The sequence below is a fragment of the Pleurodeles waltl genome, chromosome 12 (genome assembly GCF_031143425.1).
Source record: "Pleurodeles waltl isolate 20211129_DDA chromosome 12, aPleWal1.hap1.20221129, whole genome shotgun sequence".
In the NCBI taxonomy this organism is placed as follows: Eukaryota; Metazoa; Chordata; class Amphibia; order Caudata; family Salamandridae; genus Pleurodeles; species Pleurodeles waltl.
Window position 1 is genome coordinate 96704653 of NC_090451.1, and position 20685 is coordinate 96725337.

Consider the following 20685-nt stretch of genomic DNA (forward strand, 5'->3'; position numbering starts at 1 on the left):
ATTTCATCTATAAAAGCATTGGCAAAAAACAAATTTCCAAATTTTAAAATTTCAATAACCACTGGTAGAACCAATTCTCCCAATTCTTTCCTAATGACATAAAACTATCAAAAATAGGACGTTTCCCTCCTATTGAGACAAAACCATCCTCCGCTACCCAATTTTGTGGGCATCACAGGTCTTATATTATTTTTATTATTATTTATAAGGTGTCACGTTTAGGGTAAGTCATCTATTATCCTTAGAGGTCAACTCGGACCTATGGACCCAGAGAGGAGTAAGAGAATGTCCTATCAGTCCACATTAAACAACATTAAGCAAATAAACATCAATATTCAATTTGAAGTCAGTAATTTATATGAACCATGACAAAAGTGGCCATGAATCACCACACCAGTTTAGTAAAGTTCACACTTTTATTGCCCTTTAGATTAACAATGCTAAGTTCAAGTATATCACGCACAAGACCAAATGATAAACATATAAAAATAACACAGGCTGACCACCCCGTCTGAAAAATCTCAATCTAGCTAAAGCATTTATCATCAAACACTCAAGAACCACAATGCAGAATAACAACAATAACAGATGAAAAATAGTAATAGAAAACAGTTAGTTATAGCAGATGAATTCATTTATAATCAATGTATTTAACCATCAATTTTAGATTTTGAATTAGACATCCATGACTACTCTAATTTGATAAGCATGTTTGGGCTTCACGCAAAAAGAAAAAGAACACAAACGTTAATTTGGAAAACATATGACTATGGTGCTATCCAAAAAGCTGATGGATTTTCTAAAAGTGAGTAAAATAGAAAAACCTGCAGGAAAGACATGCAAATTGGTTACATCTCTTCTAAATGGGTCAGCAGGCAGAGACGTCTTCATCAGCGAAGCATCTGGTCTACATTGGGCTTTGTCATGAATGGGAAAACAGTTCAGTAAAGTTTGGCCTTAATGTAGCTGAACGGGTAGGATCATAAGCAAAGACAGAAACACATCTAAACAGAACTGAAGCTAAATGGAATCCGACTTACATCACCTTGCTATATTAAAATCCTAGAAAGTAACTAGCTAAATTTCTACTGAACAAGACTAGGTGGTGGTTTAGTGTACAGCAAATAAACTTTGATTTAAGGTCCAGAAGTATCCCTTTTTTTTTTTTGCACCCAGGTTTGGTCCATCTTCTCTCATCTCTGGTCACCAGTTTCTGCTATTGAATACAATTGTTACAGTTTACAAGGCATCGACATTGAGCACTGAAGCTCATTGTTCTACAGTCAATTATTATCACATCTCAGGAAAGAACAAAAGCAACAAGTAAGAAACATCATTTTTCCACAGTGTACAAGTCACACAGAATTTTTAATAACTAACATTTAAACATTTCAGGACATTTGACATTTTTGTAAGGTCAGCAAACAAATAAACAATGAACATTGAGTTTCTAGAAAAAGCTGAGACACACTCCTTTAGAAAATAATAAACATAGGCCTTTTACTAATTCTAACACACAAATAAAATAAAACATTTAATCATCATTTCATACTTAATATTTCATTAATACTTCATCTTCTTTAGTGTATATAATTATGAATAAACAAAACATTTCTACATTAGACATTATTATTTGTTAATAACGTACATTGTTTATGGTGTCCACCATGTTCACCAAGCTAGTTACTCTCTTATGCATGTTTATTTTTCTAACACACAGTTTTCAGTTAGGCTTTTAAACATGTTACACTCATTAATGTACGCTTTAGTACTTCAATTTTATTAATAAATCGTACTCTCTAACACTGACTTCAATGTGAGTTATAGCAAGCTGCCCTTTCACAATGACCATATTAACATAAAAAGCATTTGCACTGCAATAGGTCTCACATTTTTATGAGTTAGAGCTATTAGCATTGTAAATTCATAGCTGGACTTTTCTTGCCACATAAATTGATCAACCCTGCCTCATAATTTTGTCTTTTCCTGCCATAACATTCCAGTTGTCCAGCATTTAACTAAAGCACTTCCATTTACCTTCTTCCCCTATCCTAAAAAATATACAATTCTCATATAAACCTTTATTAGAAATACATTTTTGGCATTAGAGTGTAATGTTCAAAATACCGTAACAAAAATATCATTTGGGCAGATTGGAGGGAGAAAGGAAAGAGGGAGTCAGGAGTAAAGATGGAGAGCACAAACAATTGGCGTAGTAACGGTGTCATGGGCCCTGGAGTAAGAAAGGAAAATGGTTGACTGCAATTTTGGTAGGTAAATACATCAGTAATTAGAGCTGAGTGAGGTCCAAAGGTCTCTGGGCCCCGGTGCCACTGCACTTGTTGCTCCATTGATAACTAGGCTTCAGGAGAGAAAGCGGACGGGGCAGAAGAAGAGAAGCGAAAGGAATACAACAGACAATAGGAAAAAAGAGAAAAGGTTGCAAAGAAATAAAAGAAAATAGGGAAAGAAAGAACAAGAAAATGAAAACAGAACTAATAGAAGAAATAGAGCAAATGTGTGAGACAAAAGAAAAAATGGAAGGAAGCTAGCGAATGAAAGCTACAGAGGAAAAATAATGAAAGAAGTGTGAAAAGAAAGAGACAAATGGACATTAGAGAAAAAAAGAGAGACGGTGAGAGAAACAAGTAGCAAAAGAACAAGGGCAAGTCTGTACTGACACATTTCCCACAGACACAGAATGGGAAAACCACTTTGACACTTCGGGTCCCAACAAGTAACTTAGGACTTCCACATACAGGCGGGAAAAAGAGAGATTTATAGTAAAACGTGAATTGACAGATAAAGATATGAAAAACACCAGAGAAAGGAAGGAAGAAAGAACTAAAAAAAAGTGTCAGGACGAATTCCGATTCAAAGGAAAGAGCAAATAAAAAAGACAAAGAAAGAATGAAAGGAGGAGAAAGAAATAGTGAAAAAATGAACGCCTGATGAAGAAAAAAGAGAGGAACGAAACAAGGAAAGAAATAACCACCTTTTTACGGGTTTTAAAGAGGAGGTAGCAGAAGGAAAAGGGAAAAAAGGGAGAGGAAAGAAAGAGCGAAACTGTTAACATGTGGATTTTAAGAGCTGGAAAGAGAAAAGTGGGGTTGAAAGAAAACATCGAGAGTAATCAGAGTAAAGGAAAGAATAGAGTAAGATAGGTGAAACAGATCGTCTCAAATAAAGATTGCAGCAAAGAATAGATTTAATTAGTTCCCACACGTCGTTAAACAGAAGTCAGAGTGTGGAACAGCGGGGCCACTGCAAGAGTTGCATTAGCAGAGTTGTATGTGAACCCCAATACAGCAATATTGGGGCACTTCAGATCAGGATTGGGGGTACAGACAGAGCTGTGTCCCAGCCCAGTGCTGGAATAACAGAAAGGCAGTGGGTGAGGAATGAGAAACGAAGCACCGTGTAATTCCCGGTATTGGAATAATGGGGCGCTGCAGGTTAGGGTTGAGGTGCACTGACAGAGTTGTATGTGGGCTGCAGTACTGAATAGCAACGGGCACACAGGGTCAGAAGTGAGGTATGTTACTGGACCTTTGTGGGGAACCTAGTATTGGTGGGCTAGTGTTGGCGATTGTTAGTCTGGAGGTGCCCTGGTGAAGCTGCGAGTGGGGCCCGGTATGGGAGTGACTGACACAGACGAGGAGTCCTGAAGGGTGTGTGTGTGATCCTTAGTACTGAGAAGAAATGTGCACTGAATGTTAGAATTGATGGATTCTGGCAGAGCTGTGGTAGTTCCCATCAACCGTGCCGGTGAATTTTGGACTGGCTGAGGTGTGTTTTGTTCCTTTGGGACCAGAATTGGGTAGGCAGTGTGAGTAAATATTAGAATTGAGCAGTTGTAATGGAACTGTGTGTTAGTGGGGTCCCAGTATAGGAAAGGAAGTGACCTCGAGGGGTAAGTGAAGTGCACTGACGGAGCTGCGCTAGAGGTCCCAGTACTGGAGCTGCAGAGTGTACTGAATGCAAGAAATTAGGTGCTCTGGCAGACAGCATGTGTGGGGTTCCCGGCACTGGCACGGTTGAGGGCTTGGAGCGTGTGAACTGAGGTGCACTGATGGAACAGCGCCATAGGTTCCAGTACTGGAGCAGAGTGTACTGGCTGCAAGAACTGAGGTGCACTGGCAAACAGCGTGTGTGGGGTTCCTTGCACTAGTACGGCTGAGGGCTTTGAATGTGTGAACTGCAGGGAACTGATGGAGCTGTGCCCAAGGTCCCAGTACTGGAGCAGCAGAGTGTATTGACTGCAAGAACTGAGGTGCTCTGGCAAGCAGCATGTGTGGGGTTACTGGCACAGTTGAGGGCTTGGAGTGTGTGAACTGAGGTGCACTGATGGAGCTGCGAGTGGGATCCCAATATGGAGCAGAAGTGGGCACTGTCTCATAGGATTCCGGAGCCCTGGTAGAGCTTAGTGCCTAGGCTATAAGCAATTACATGCAATCCCCCGTCCTTGCTCTCAGCACACAGGCAGGCACACTTGGTAAAGAAAATCCAGGCCAAGGAAGAGCGGGAGTCAGGCAGCTGAGAGAGGGTGGAGAGCCCACAAAGACCAAATGTGACCAAGATAGCAGCCTGACCTATAGCCTTGTTTACAGCTAAGCTTGGAGGAAGAATGCTCTGCAAATGAAAAGAGAAGCTTCCCTGGACAGGAGCAGGAAAGAAAGTTCAAAAAAGTCCCCTATAGACCAGATAAACAGGACAAAGCGTAATTATACAGTAGTTGGTCCCTGCCACCACACAGAAGAAGAAGGGACAAAAAGGCATGACTGACCACTAGCAAGCAAGGATTTTTAAAAGACACTGAAACTAGCAAATAAAATAGCTTGAGGGCCACAGAAGAAGTATACTTAAAAGTATACAAGAGGTCGTACGCTTACCCTCGACCTAAAAAGTAGTTCTCTTCGGTGCCAGGGACCACTACGGCTATGTGTTCTTTTTGAGGTGGTTTAATATTAGCCACCACAGCCCCTGCGGGGGGGGGGCATCAGCACAGCTGGCACTGTGCAGCAGGTCCCTAGCATGAGAGCTCTTAACTGGTTCTATGGGGAGGGGCCCCCCCACCTCCAAGTTTCGTTACGCAGCTGCCTTTAGCCAAACGTCTTTTCTAAATTAATGTGGGTCGGGCAGCCTCCCCAACACTAAGATTTTGCAAAAACTATGAAAGAATAAAATAAGAATTGCCAAAAACGAATGGCTGACATACACCACAAGACATATCGACTTTGACAATGCTTTTTTGAAAGTTGGACCAGTCCGATGACTCTGCTCTTGTTTTGGCTCTTAGAGCCAATCAGATCACCGGCTCGGTCCTCCCTATTGATTGCTGTCTTGGCAACAAAACCGTTCGAAGTTTTAGATTATTTACTTCGTGTTAAACACACACTTCTAGACTAGCCTGCTCTAAAAAAAACAAAGAACCGGAAGTTGTCAGTTGCCTGGCAACAGAAAGGCTTGGCCCCGGAAGCAGGTGAAGGGGCGGGATCTCGATGAACACAACAGCCGCCTGTTACGGAGGATTCCAGAAACCCCGTATGAAACAGAGGGAGCCCTCAAAACAGTAAACTCGGGTGAGAATCGGTAACTGTCCCCTCTCGTGCCTTTCAGTTTGGCTCTCATATAAACGTGTTTGTTGTCCGGTTTCATATGTATTTATTGTACATCGCTGATATGACAATGACACTTTTGAATTCCCGTTTTAAGTGCACCTCGTTGCTTAATAATCTTTAGCGCACGTTAAAATGAGTGACTTAGTTTTTGAGAAGAAGAAGGTGTCACGAGATCGTGCATTTCCGCCAACAGTGACAAGATGGACATTAGACAAAGTATTGATACCGGCAAGGAGAATAAAGTATATCACCAGGGAAACTACTGTCAGGGAAAAGCAATCATTGGAAAAGCCAATAGATCCAGCCTTGAAAGTGAATTATCGCAGGAAAAGTAAACACACGATGCATTAAGTTACTTACTTAAGAAATAACCTTTTTTGCAAGTAAGTAATGTGATTTAGTCTATTTAAAAGTCCAGAAAACACTGAGATACACTATTCATAGCTGCCAAGATTTCAGTTTGCATATGTGTGATATTTCCATGGTTTCAGTGACATTCTACTACCTAAAGTGGGACACTTTGAGTGGCACTTTCTCGACAGGGAAACCAAGCAACAAAATCCATACAAAGAGCTAAATAGCAAAACATGACCACCTTTTGACCAATGAAAAGCACTATAAAGACTATATATTCCATTTTAACACCATTAACATCCATCAGAACCAACCTGGTCCTGTCCACTCCCATCAAGTAGCCCCATTCCCAATCTGAACAAGCTAGCCCTGCCAAGTGCGTCCAAACACCATAAATATCTATGCAACTCGGCTAGTTCAATCCATTCTAGCCCTTGGACATGGACCAGAACAAGCCCTTAGGGTTACCACCTGGCCTTTTTTTTTACCTTGCTTGACCAGTATTTTAACGTTACAGCTAGCACAAAATCACCTAACGCCGCAAAAACAGCAAACATGAAAAGAAAGGACTTTAAAGGTTGTTCCTGGGCTGCCTTAATGATCTGTGAGTGATAGTAGAATAACAGAGAGGCAGAGAAACAATGTTAACAAATGAATATAGACAATTAAAAAAAGCCCTGTTATTATTGTGTGCTTATTTGCTGAATGTTAAAACATGAAAGGGAAAGTTGGTGACCCCACCTGCCTATCCGAGTCTACATTGATGCCAGTCACAGCCCAGTTCAACTCACCTGTGCCAGGAGAGTCACAAGTGCCGCCCTGGTGTCTGTCAGGCTGAGCTAGGGTCTGTACATCGGGCGGGCAGGGCTGGGGGCCACAAGGTGGGGCTCTAAAGTGCTCAATATTGCAAATGAGAGGCCTGGGCTCCCTTATTACTGCTAGTCTCTGAGCCTTCAGTCTGGACTGTGTTTAAATTATGTGGTCCCACGGCCAGCCCTGACTTTTATCAACCCAGAAATTGCTGCACATAGTCATGTGTGTCACAGTGAGGTTGTGACCTTCCTCATGGTCACAGATAGATCAAAGGTGTAACTGGTGGCAGCGGGATAGCGCTGCTTTGAAACAAAGCAGCTTCCTGTTGCCTGAGCAGCCCCATGGCCAAGCAGGCGTTCAGGGTCACATTAGGCGGGCACCTCACTGGATAGGAGCATCAGCCAAGGCGCCACCCCCAGATCCAAATAAGAAACTATTCTACTTAAAAATTACTTTTATCTACAGAGCGCTGTCAGAAGACCACATAGTACAGAGGCCTCTGCTCAGATTAATGTGGGTGACAATGTATTCTCTGCGCAGCACATTTAAAATTGATCAATGAAATGTAAATAAACTTAAGCAAGCCACGCCGGTGCATTAATTAACAGATTCCACTTCCCACTGAGCAATGCGGTCACTGCAGCTCCTCGTGGAGCGTGCCGAAGTGTCTGGGTTGTCCGAGGGAGGGTTAGGATACATGACTAATGCATTTCAATCCGAGGATGCGCATACCTGCACTAAAACGTGTTAGTCTAACTCGTGGTGTGTGGTACTTGGGAGGGCTGACTATTGAATTCTGTGGCTGACACCTTTGACCTGACACAAATCAGCCCTATAATTATGAGCTATTAGAACTGCAGAACCATTACAGCTCTCCTCCCCCCCTAGGTTATTGAACAAAACATGCATGTGTTACATATGTTAAAAGGTGGACATTTCTCCTTAAGTTCCTTGCTGAAAAAAATCAGTTCGCTTTATTTAAAGAAGTTAACAGCCAGTCCTTTGTTTCATACCAAAAACGTTCTCTCACAATTTTCAAAGAGTACTATTCTCACACTGCTGACGGCACCAAAAGCCCTCAGCAAATAGCAATATTTCACTAGTGACTGTGCTCAGACCCAGACACTAGCAGTGACACTCTGTGGACTGCACTCTCAACCCTCACACACTCTTATCAACAGCACCCTCACATTATTTCCTGAGTAATAGTACTTGACCCACTCACAACTCTCATAGAGTATCAGCACAGCTAATAGATTCAGTTGATAACTGAAAGTGCCTATTCATTGATTCGTTTGTGTGTGAGTAATTTTGTGGATTTACAAGAGAGTGAGCTCAAGAATAAGTGTAATGATGGATAAATAGATCTTTCAGTGTCTGGATACATGTTTCAATCAATGGGTTATTACTGAGTGTGCACATGGATGGATTTGTGACTCCTTGGATGAAACCATTCAGGCAGTTTCAGGTGCAATCCAGACCTGCCGGTTATACCAGTGTGCCAGGGAAGGCTGTTTCAACATTGCATATATAGAGGGCATTATGTGGGATTTCTTGCATTCTTAATAGTTTCAAGCCAGACATCTCTGCTGAAGTAATGTTAGATCAGGTGTCTCCAACCTGTCGATCGTGAGTTATCAGTAGCTCCCAGACCCCTTCAGAGTAGCTCACAGCCTGGAATTCATTTTTAAATACGCCCAGGGTAACAATATTCCTTTTAAAGTTAAGGGAAGACTGTGTTTATTTCACATTATTATCAACCTGGCTGCAATAGCAAGGCCTGATAAGGAGCCCTGCTGGAGTCATATTTATGATCCAGGGCACAGAGGTGAAGAACTGAAGCACAGAGGTATTTAACTCTTAAATAAAAGTCCTTGCCAACTCAGTATTGGAGGTAAGAACAAAATTATGTTTCTCAATGCTTTTAAACTGAAGAAAAAAAATGAAATGTTACCTTATGATTATATTAATTTTACATTTTAATTTTCTCAATTTATTTTCAAAGTGTTGCATTTACAAACAGCAGGCCTTTTCCTCCCAGTAGCCAATAGAATACTGTGCCATATTTATAACTGAAAAGCGCAGTTGTTTTTTAACAAGAGAAATTTAAAGTGCAGAAAAATGTTCCACATTATGAACATTGTTGCACTTTAAATTTCTCCCATTTAAAAAAATTGTTGTATGTTTGTGTTATACATGTAGCAGTGTCACATATGACGAAAGGTATGTATTTTGTACTTATGACATAGGTTTTCAATTACCCATACAAATGTATCCATTTCATATGCACACATGTTCTTACAACCCTAAAGACCACACTCTCACTGACACACATGGCAGCCCTGAAAGAGTGCCCCTAGTCAAAGTATTTTGTTCAAACCATAGTATCCGGCCCTATGGACATTAAGCTTAAAGTCAAGGAAGCTGGGTGTGGGGGGTGTCTGATAATATTGCGTGAGTTGTTTAGCCTTCAGTATCTCACAATAATTTTCATGGATCAGAAGTAGCTCTCACTACAGAAAAGGTTGGAGACTCCTGTCTTAGATATTCTGATTTTGGAGAGCCAACATAAGGTACATTTGTGTGTCGTGGGTGTACTAGTGATACAATATGATTAGATCTTTCAGAGGGTCTACGAGTAGCCTAAGATAAAGATTTAAGGGGGTAGACGCAGAATATACCAACTCTGAGACAAATTGGCAGTTTTTATATGTTGAGTATGACCTGTAAAATAAGATTTGAACCATTTAATTTTCTTTTGAGGGTGTCTATGAGGGTTTAGTGGTCAACAGTGTCACATGTTGCATGAGGTCCATTAGGATGAGGAGACAAGAGTGGCTTTCTTTAAAACTGTGGAGGAGAGAATCCTATACCATAAATATCTCTGAGCAAGTGCTATTGTCAATGCAAACCCTAGATGAAATATAGCTAAGAGTTAATTGTTGATGTGTTTTTTTTTCATTGCGATACCACAGACTTCTCAATGATCTTCATGATGAAGGGAAAGCCTGAGTTGGAGCGAAAGCCACAGAGATAGTTCCCTTATGTGTGCTAGTGTAGAAAAATATTTCTAAAGGGAATCAGTATTTCCCACGGCGGCCATCCAGGTGGTATCAGTGCCGGGTGTTTGCCCAGCACAGAGGCTTCCACATCTGGGATTGGTGGCCTTGCCTTGTTCCCGCAGGGGGTGTTTGATCACTCGTGCTTCTCCCTCTGACCATCATTTCACCAACCTCCTTGGCCTCCATAGGGGGCTTATCATCCTTCCAAACAAGATTTGTCATCCTCTTAACCATGAGCAACCTATTCAACAATACCCAGGCACAGTACTTTTAAGAGTCGGTAGAAAAGTATGGCCTCCACCTGGGACAGTTCCTGACATACGGCCATCTCTATCAACTTGAAGGAGCTATGGCAGATAAAAGACTCCACACAGCTATGGTAGATTGAGAAGAGGTTCTGGACACTTGGGAGATTGAAGTGCTGGGGACCTGTAACCAGCCAAAGAAACACAACTGGACATTTTATTGATCTAGCACTACTGTTAGCCATGCATAAAGTGACGATGCACTGAAAGAGTTTGACTCGTCTTAGCGACGAGATGGGTAGCAGCAGTGGCGTAATGGGCTGTGGCCAAGGCGACTGCTTTATATAGAGTGGTCAGAAGCCTTCGCTGACATCCAAAAGCTCCAGTGTGAAACCAGTTGCTATTCGGGTTCTTAGAATCAGGCCGGATGCGTCCTCCTCCTCATAACTCCACAACAGGGGAGCACCTTCCCCCCGTCCTGGTCCAGTTACAACACAGTACTGCTCTCATTCCACATTAGTGGCCGTTTGCCTACTCCCAGGTATGGTTTGCACCATACCAAAATGTCACTGGTATATGGTCTTATTGGTCCCAACCTAGTCCTAGTCTAATTCAGTACCCAGAAGGATCTACCCTGGCCAACCATGACCTGAACACCTGGATCCGTATCCTAAATCTGAACACGGTGATTCACACATGAATGTTGCCTAATACATTCACATGCGGAGTAACCTTTTTGGATTTAGGACATGGATCCAGATGTTCAGGTCATGGTTGGCCCATTCCCGCACTTGAGGCTTGGGCTTATAATATGAAGTCTTAAATGTCTCGTGTAACTATTAAGTCTTGGGAACTGTATAGCAAGGAGAGTAGATCCTGTTGGCCATTGAACTTTCTACAAAATATCAATACATTTGGAATACCCTGACGAAACACGTTGGCTGTGGATGTGACAGTTTGAACATGAATGATGAGAACACACAAGCAAAATGCAATATAAAGTAAAGAAGGAACATAGAAAATTTGATATTTGAATTGGACTTTCTCCTTTTTTTTTTTTTGTTCCAACTTTGGGTGCACTGCTATACTTGTGTAACTTTGGTACCTTCACAGTAAAAATATACAGGAGCGGCTGATAATAATAGAGTTTACATCAAATACATATACTCTGTGGAACGTACAAAAAGGGTGGGAGGTGAGATTTAATTTACCTGCCGCCTTTTGTTATTCTAGTCCCCTTCGCTCCACGGAATTTCCCCCATCCTCTGCCAAGTTTGCCAATATTTCGCCCTCCACCCGAAGGGACTATCTCCATACAGAATTTAGGTAGACGAGTCCAACGCATGGCTTCCCCAGCTAACAAATCTGTAATTTATTTTTCCAAACAGCGTCTTGCCAGGGCCACCTGAAACTGGCCCACTGCCCACACACTTATATTGAATAATCTCCTATATGTGTGAGGTGGGTTATTATGTGACCTATAAAACTAGTGTCAGTTCTTAAAAAGAAATTCCAGCAGTATTCATATATTTACAGCCAGAATATAAAGATTAAACCAGGATTAGGCTTTGTATTCAATTTTCATAATAAGTAGTCGTTTTACAATATTTATGGTTAGCTACTGAAAGTACAGAATTCAACATCGTATCTTCAAAGGATAGTCTGTGGTTAGCGGGGATGTAGTTGTTTGTGAAAAGTAGAGTTTTGAGATTAGATTTGAATCTTTACTATGTGCCATATTTGGTTGAGGCAATAGGTTAAATCAACGTGTTGCAGCAAATATCTCTTTTTATTTTGGGACTTGCGAAGAAAATTAGCTGGTGCTGTAAGTTATGCATGAGTGACTAAGCAGAGCGAGTTTTTCAACTAACTAGGCTGGCTTGTGGGTTTGTAGGGTGTCGTTTTCTTACACGGGAAGCTTACACTGGAACCTTCTAAAGTAACACCAGATCCCACTATCATGGTAATAAGAAGTGAGCTTCAGTGTTTCCCCACCGTTCCCTGCACATAAACAAGTAATTTCAGGGATTTTTTTTTTTTACCAAGTACAGAGGACTCCATGTTTGTCTTCTCGCAAATAAAAAAAAAAGTTGGATTGTCTCACCCAGGAATAAGGGTATAGTAATCCCAGATCACTTGCTATTCCCCATCCAGCTACTAACTCTAGTTACTGTCCTAAATTTCGAGGACACTTATAATTAGGACCTAAGCACTGTCCAGTTTCACTTCTGAAAATACAGTGTATTTGTTAGAAATGGGGTCTCTAGTTGGCAGAGGTATACACCCTTGTCCAAGCAGCAACCACAATCTTAGTAAGGGTAAATTACAACACAATCCAAATTATCCTGTACCCATCCTCTGGTAGCTTGGCACTGAGCAGTCAGGCTTAACTTAGAAGGCAATGTGTAAAGTATTTGTGCAAGAAATCATACAGTAACACAATGAAAACACCACAACAATACACCACACAGGTTTAGAAAAATAGATAATATTTATCTGAATAAAATAAGGTAAAAACAACAAAGATCCAATGAGCACAAGTTGAAATATTAGTTTTAAAATGTTTAAAAGAGTCCCAATCCTTAGAAATAAACAGTTGTCTCTTTGTTACATACAGTACCTGGAATGCGTAAAAAATAACGACACATGGAGACCGCAGAGGAGGAGATGCGTGGAGAAAGAAGGTGTTGCATTGGATTTTCCGACGTGGCACAGATGATGCGTTGTTTCTTTCCACACTGCAAGGGGTTTGCGTCGTTTTTTGGCGCGCAGTGTTGGTCCCTCACTGCGATGCAGGGATATTTTGACCCCCAGGGATGATGTGTTGAAAATCCTTTACGTGCTAGTAGAAGGCACAGGCGCTGCGTCGATCCGGTAGGCGATGCATCAAATTTTCCGCAACAAGGTAGGCACTGCGTCGAATTTCCAGTCGGGAAGTCAGGGCTGCGTCGTTCCCGTCGGCTGTGTGGTGATTTCTCAGCCGCAATACAGGCTTTGCATCGCTTTCAGCAGGCGTTGCCTCGATTTTCGATGCACAAGGAATTTCTCAAAGAGGTGACGTCTTTGTTGGCCTTGACAATTCAGAAACAGGAGGCAAGCTCAATCCAAGCCCTTGGAGAGCGCTTTTGGGGAAGGCAGAGTCTTGGTGGTCAGAGGCCAGCAGGGCAGCAGGGCAACAGCATGGCAGCAGTCCTCAGCAAAGCAGTCCAGATGAGTCCTTTGGGCAGCCAGGCAGCTCCTCTGACAGGGTGCAGGTGTAGGTCCAGAAGTGTCTGAGTTGGTGGGGTCAGAGACCCACTTTATATATCCAAAAACTCATTTGAAGTGGGGGAGACTTCAATGAGTGGTTTTGAAGTGCACAAATTCCCCTTTCAGCCCAGTCCTGTCTGCCAGGGTCCCGGTGGAGGGCTATCAGTCCTTTGTGTGAGGGCACCCCACTGGCCTTTGAAATGTAAGTGTCAGGCCCTCCACCCTTCCAGCCCAAGAAGATCCATTCAGCATGCAGATGAATGCAGATGTGACTGAGTGTCCTTTGTGGTTGTCTGGGTGAAATGCACAAGGGAGCTGTCAACTAACACAGACCAGATGTGGATTGGAGACAGGTTGTAAGGCAGAGATGGATTTAAGTGCAGAGAAATGCTCACTTTCTAAAAGTGGCATTTCTAAAACAATGATCTAAAATCCAACCTCAACAATAAGCAGGATTTTCTATTATCATTCTGGCCATACTAAATATAACCTGGTTACCCCTTTCAGATCAGAGACTACCACTCACAAGGAATATGAGGGCAGACCTAATGCACTCTATGAAAGGAGAAGGTTTCACCATAGTGGAAAATGAATTTAGTATTTGTCCACTACCAGGACATATAAAACACATATGTACATGCGCTGCCTTTTACCTACACAGCCCCCTGCCCTTTGTGCTATTTAGGGCCTACCTTAAGGATGACTTATGTGTAGAATAAGTGGAGTTTAAGGCTTGGCAAGTACTTTTAAATGCCAGGTCGAAGTGACAGTGAAACCGCACACACAGACCTTGCAGTGGCAGGCCTGAGACATGGTTAAGGGGCTACTTGTGTGGGTGGCACAATTAGTGCTGCTGACCCACTTGTATCATTTAAATTACAAACCCTGGGCACATATAGTGCACTTTACGAGGGACTTATAAGTAAATTAAATAGGCCAGTTGGGGATGAACCGATGTTACCATGTTTTAAGGGAGAGAGCATATGCACTTTAGCACTGGTCAGCAGTGGTAATGTGTGCAGGGTCCAAAAAGCAGCAAAAACAGTGTCAGAAAAGTGGAGGGAGGGAGGCAGGCAAAAAGTTGGGGGATGACCACCCTAAGGGTGTCAGGTCTAACAGTATTTAAATCTACTTTTTTGTCATCCTTATTCAATACTTTCTCTTACTGCGTTGTTACTGCTCCTAAACATAACTGAAAGCACTTTTTTGTTTCTAACCCTTACTTGTAATTAATATGTTTGAAAATAATGAATTTTTTATGAAGAAAGCCATAACCGCGCCAGGAAATCGTAATCACAAAGTTTTAGGACGAGAACCTAAAGGTGTAACTAGCAGCTGAATGTGTAGAAGTAGGTGAATGATGGCTTGGGTCTTCCCCGTGATTTTTTTTTTTTTTTTTAATGTGGTAATGGTTTCTTGGTAAAACGGTAATGTTAAAGGTTTTATTTGTTACAGAATTTGAAATTAGTACATATATCCATCCTCTCGCATATTCTTTTAAATGTAATTGTTAATATTATAGCAGAACTTTTGAAAGCTCAATCACTGTATGATTCCTACATCTCATACTTCATTTAAACTGATTTTGAATGGGCTTCTTCAATTTTTTTACATCTCAAATTCAGTCACTTTTTTTCGAATAGGTGTTCTTAAGGTTTTCTCTTATGATGTTCCTAGTGCTTTGTTTTGTCTGTCTTAAATGCATACAACTCATGTACAGGTATTTACATTTTGGGGTGTGTTGCAAAAGCAACATTTTACAGCCCTTCCTTTCACACCCCCTGTAATCCAGCAAGATTGTTGCATAATTCACTTAAAAAAAAATTCTCTCACTTCCCAGTCTAAGAAAGAAAAGTAAACACCAATCCCCATATTTAGAAAAAGTGCCTGATTAGGAGTTTGGTGGATGGGTTACTCTGTCACAAACGTGACTGATATTCTGTTCACTGTATTACAAGTGCATTATATCCAGTGGCACTTGTAATACGACGGATGGGATTTCCGTCACATTTGTGACGGAATACCCTGCCCGCTGAACTCTAAATCAGGCCCAAAGCAGCAGTTTGTCAGAATACGTAGGCCTTAATTTAATCTCTGTCTTTGAAGCACCAGCAAATGTGACAAGATAAACACAGAATTCAAAGCTATCTTTATTTATTGCTCTGACTTTCCTGACCCACCAAAAATTGGCTCACCTCCGACCAAGAGTCGTGACCAGTAGTTTGGGAAATGCTGCACTGGATTTAATTCACATGTGAGGTTGAAACAGTTGGGTTACGCAACAACAGAGTGAATACTACAAACGCAATTAAAACTGCACAACATGAAGAATTGTCACCCCTCGAGGCACAAACAAGTGATGAGAATTAGTTTTTCTTTTTCTACTCTTTATACACTTGTGGACACCCTGGAAATTCGTTGATTTTGTCGAATAATCATCAATCTGATTTTGAGGTTATTATTAATAGCCATTTTTAAGAAGGATCCAAAGAAATGTGGTTCTATTCTGAGTGGCTTTTTCAAGTGGGTTATACAAAGTGGTATTCTCCCAGAACCGTGGAAGGGAGCTATAGTAAAACCCACCCATAAAAAAAGATAAAGCATACTAATCCAGTAACTATCGTTTGATATCACTTTTGGACATTACCTCCAAGTTATGCGCCCAAACTACACTAAAACATGTAGCCGCTTGGGCTTTTGATACTGGGTTTATCCTGATAGAACTGGGAGGATTTAAGTCAAAATATTCAACAGTGGACCACTGTTTCACCCAGAGGGTGTCGCAAGGAGGTCAGTGTAGTCGGTAGGAGGTCTCTGTTGCTGCTTTATTGACTCCAGGTGGCCGTGGACAGCTGTACTCTTTGGAGCAAACTCCAACAGTGGCAAATATCTGGGACCCTGTTGGATCTAAATACTCCACAGTAATAACTGTATTCAAGTCGATCTCGTTGGTAGTGGTAATCTGTCTAAGAAAATCCTGGTAGAAAATGGCAGATGTCAGAGGTGCATTCTAGCTCCTTTGTTGTTCAATCTGTTCATAGCTGACCTTCCCCAAATCTTGGGGTCGACTCACAGTTTTTTGGCCAAAATTGGGGGAAGGCATGTCAGCTACCTTATCTATGTTGATGATCTACTGGTCCTGGATCTCACGCCGATCGTTCTGCAACTCAAATTAAATGCATAGTTACTATTGCCACAATAATAAACTAACGATCAATACTGAGAAAACAAAAACACTGCTTTTTAGCAAACGGAAAAAGAGCTTCTTGTGGTTTTTGGACAAATGCGGTTAGAGCAGGTCCTGGAGTATAATATCTGGGGATGATTTTCTCAGATGATCTGAGATGGGATAAACATTTGGCCAGTCTTAGGTCTACATTGCTATCTGAAGTAGGTATCCTGAAACAATTTGATCGCAAATATGGTAGTTATTCCTTCTAACCTCTAAGCAAATTAATTTTGGGCAAGGCAATTCCCCAGGCCCTATATGGAGCAGAGGTGTTGGCAGTGGACAGACGGGTTCCAAGGGAAGGACTCGAGGGTAGCATTGTGAAATCTGTGCTTGATTTACCAGAAAATGCTATGATCCAAGCAATAGTGAGGGAGCTGAAATCAGTAGCATGGAGTGCAGTGGTGGATGCAAGGGTCCTACGGTTCTACTTTACGACCAACAATGGATCCCCTGGTGAAAAGCTTTCGGCTTTCATTTTCCCAGAGGGATTGTCAACCTTTCCTGATAAGAGGAACCCGGTTAAGGTCATTATGGAGAGACTAGATGTCAGATATGAGTGGAGCTGGAAGTAAAGCGGAATAAATTTGCCAACTTAAGAATACCCCTAGATGCTGCGCAGAGGAAGCCGCCTGGAGTGGGGATCTCCAGTACTTAGAGAATAAGAGGTCAGTTGTGCCTTTCCTGATTTCGTAGGAGGGCCCAGACCTTTTCCCATATCTATCTAGAAACCCAGATAGGACCTTGCAAAGTCAAATCTTGCATCTGAGGGTGGAGATAGATCCGGGGTGGCAGATACCTTGGCTAAATGTGCAGGTTGCAAAGAACCTCGGTCAGTGCCAATGTAGGAGGGGAAAGGTTACTCAGACCTCCACTAATTGGTGGACTGTGTATTCCTCCTAAAAGAAAGAAAGATATTTTTTAAACCAGTCTTCTTAAAGTATGGGATAAGGTCGAGAGCCATAGGGTTAAATTTGTTGTGTGGGTTGAGTCATCAGGGTGTGGCCTTTGCTGTTTCTACATTCCTGTGCACAAGTGTATCATCCTTTGCCGGGATTTCCCCAGCTAAAGCTGCTCTGGAGTAGTACTTGTCCGATCCTGGTGGTCAGTCGTGTTTTCTGCTTTATTGGACTCTCCTGAATTTATTGGGGGAGTGCTGGCTTCACGAAATAAGGTGAACAGTTAGGGCTTCTTTAAAATGTTTGTTGGAATAAAGATTTTAAAAATATTGTCCTTTGCACTTTGTACTATGCATTTTATTAGTTGTATTTGTGATATGTTGTAGACCTTATCAGGAGGATACTCTAAGTTCGAAATAAAGAGGTCAATTACGGCCTTCAGTTGCGGAAGTAATGAAGGTTTTGGCAACTATGCTTGCACAATGCACCTTGTTCCATGCACTTTATTGTCCGTAATTGTGACACTCTGTTGATTATATTCTCACTGAGCCAACTGAAGGTACATCTTTTGATATTGACTTTGATGTATTAATACTCTTGTGCATTTATTTATTGATAATTTTGTGATATTTTCTATTTGTTGTACTTGTTGATGCTGAAAGTGTGTCGTATTTCTGTAAGAAGTTATCTCTTGAAAATAAAGAATTTGATTGATTGAAAAAATGGTGACTACATGTAATAAAAGTGTAGTTAACAAATATCTCAGAAAGTAGAATTTCTTTATACAGTGGAATGTAAGCTTGTTGCAGTAAAACTTGTTAGTTCAATCGACCCAAAATGGCACAACTAAGCAGCAGCAAGGCCTCTAACAGTGGTATTCAAATTATGATGATCTGCAAGTGTCCTTATGGTTAGAGCTTGTTAAATGGAGTGTGCTGTTGAGTTCAGTAGATGGCGAGGAAGGCATGGTTGGCAAAATTAAAGCTCATGGTCTTGAAGGGCTGAATATTGCTTCGACTTTAAATAAATCATGTTTATACTTGACACAGACCATGGACTCAAACTGTAACTAAATTGAATGTAATTGTCTGTAAAGAAGGTAGTCAGTATATCAGCAGCACTGTATTGCCTGAGTGGTTGCACCAACTGTTACAGCATTTAAGGCACTGATGTGGTATCTTTGTAGACATAGGTCTTGATGGTGTTGTTTCCATAATGTTTGTAAATGTAGTTAGAGTGCCCTACTACTGGAGCACTGTAGCCCTTCAAAATCACAATGGTGTTTTAATGGAAAAGAACCGTGTATGATTGATTTATGTATGAAACGTCCAAATGTTTTTCAATGCCAGGCAGTTCTAATTATATCATTATGCTTAAAATGTCACTGTAGTATGTTGTTAACACTCTCAATTCTCTTTGAATACAGTAAGTGTCTATTATTTTTTATTCTCATTGTGTACTTTTAGATCCAGCCTTTCTGCTAAAGTGGATAATACCCAAAGGCTCATTGTGTCTCCCAAAATGTCAGGAGGGGATACGTTAACGAACAAGCCAAGGTTCACCTTCCGCCACCTGCCCAACAAGAGTTTCAGCTTCCTTGAGAACAGGGACACGAGGGAGTTGCTGATGAAATGGTCCATGCATGGACGGTTGACAGCACAAGCATTTGGATATGACCAGTATTTTCAAGCATATGAAAAGGATGAATTTGCTGAGGCCTTTTTTAAAGACCCTAATGTTAATTCGAACTTAAAGTTACTCTCAGCTTCCGCTGGACAGTGGATGACACTAGGTGCAGTTGTGAAGAAAGTAGAAGTAACAAGTGTGCCTTGCACGCAAGTTTCAATGTCTTTCTTTGACCGTTTATACACCGAAGAAATTGTTAAAGAAACTGGTCACATTAGCAAGTGTTTTGATGATTTTTATGGTGATTTTACTATTTCTGATGAGCTCAGAAAAGTTCTGGTAATGGAGGATTCTGATAAATATGACATATTCAGCCAGGCAGACCGAGAAGAATTCATTTTCCATCTCTTTAAACATCTTTGCTTTGGAGGTGCACTTTGTCAGTTTGAAGATATGGTTGGGCCATACTTAGACACAACAAAGGCCATGTATAAAGAGCTGATCAGTGTGCAGAAAGATCCAGAAACCAAAGTGATAAATATAATCTCTTCAGTTTTCAAAGTTGTGGCCTACAGTGAGCATGGGATGTGCTACCCTGCAGCTAAAAAGCATGAACAGACATTTGCCTACCTGATTGTTGATCCTTTAAAACGCCATGTTCATATTTTGTACCACTGTTTTGGTGGTGGATTATTTTGTGGTTGAACCTTCAGAAGTGTTACTAGAGTGAAATTAGTGTTAGTTTGGTAAAGTATCTTCTGTTTAAGATTGCTTGAATAAAGAGCTAGTTTTCTTCTGTGCTCTAAACATGGAACTCAGACCTACAGTCATAGAAAAGTAAACCCTGGACATTAGAGTAGGATCCAGATATCGACACAAACTTAGGGTTTGAAATATTTTTGTATAACATTACTAGCATTATCCTTTATTGTGTAAGTAATCACTTTCTTCTCTTTCATAGGTTTTTGTATATAACAGAGCTGTAATAAAAAAAAATCCACTGATGCACGAAATAAGACCATGTCCTTCCTCTGTTCTTTCAATCCTGCCAAGCTATATATGATGCTATACCAAAACCCTCACACTGCCTAAATTGTGTCTTCTCTTTCTTGACTATGAACTTCCCTGTTTAAAGTAGCTCCCCACAGGTGATGTCTATGCAACTGGTGACAGACGTTTTTTTTGTCAGATGATCCATTTTTTGGATGACACGCTGAGCTCAGCATAAATACCCGCACCAGAATTGTCACTGTGAGGACATCCCAAAGATGATAAATCATACACAGGAGCAACTGACAATACCATTCAGAGAGGCTATCAAATCCAAAGTTGACCATTCACAGAGTCTTTGCAGCATCTCCAAAGTTATACTGAGTATCTTCTTGACTTTCAACTGTCTATCCAGCAGGTTTTGATATCTTACCTGCAGTAAGCCAAGTACCTTGAACAACTTTGGTTAGGCCCTAATCACAACATGTAGGAAGGGGAGAGATGAGCTTTGAGTAACCATTTTTTCCAGCATACCACTAACCTAGCCAACATTATCCCATGGTATGTACCAAGTAGACCAACGGCCAATACGAAAAA

General features: G+C 41.2%; 1 protein-coding gene across 2 annotated transcripts; it reads left to right on the forward strand.

Moving 5' to 3' along the window:
* Positions 1–5472: 5472 nt before the first annotated feature.
* On the forward strand, positions 5473–20114 carry CFAP300 (cilia and flagella associated protein 300). 2 transcript variants are annotated; one of them, XM_069217233.1, is made up of 2 exons: positions 5473–5582; positions 18939–20114. In XM_069217233.1, exon 2 carries the CDS (start codon positions 18994–18996, stop codon positions 19801–19803), a length of 810 nt encoding a protein of 269 aa, XP_069073334.1. In that variant the 5' UTR covers positions 5473–5582; positions 18939–18993; the 3' UTR covers positions 19804–20114. The 2 variants fall into 2 exon arrangements, with proteins under 2 accessions (XP_069073334.1, XP_069073335.1); XM_069217234.1 differs by having other exon boundaries at positions 5477–5592.
* The last annotated feature ends 571 nt before the right edge of the window (positions 20115–20685 follow it).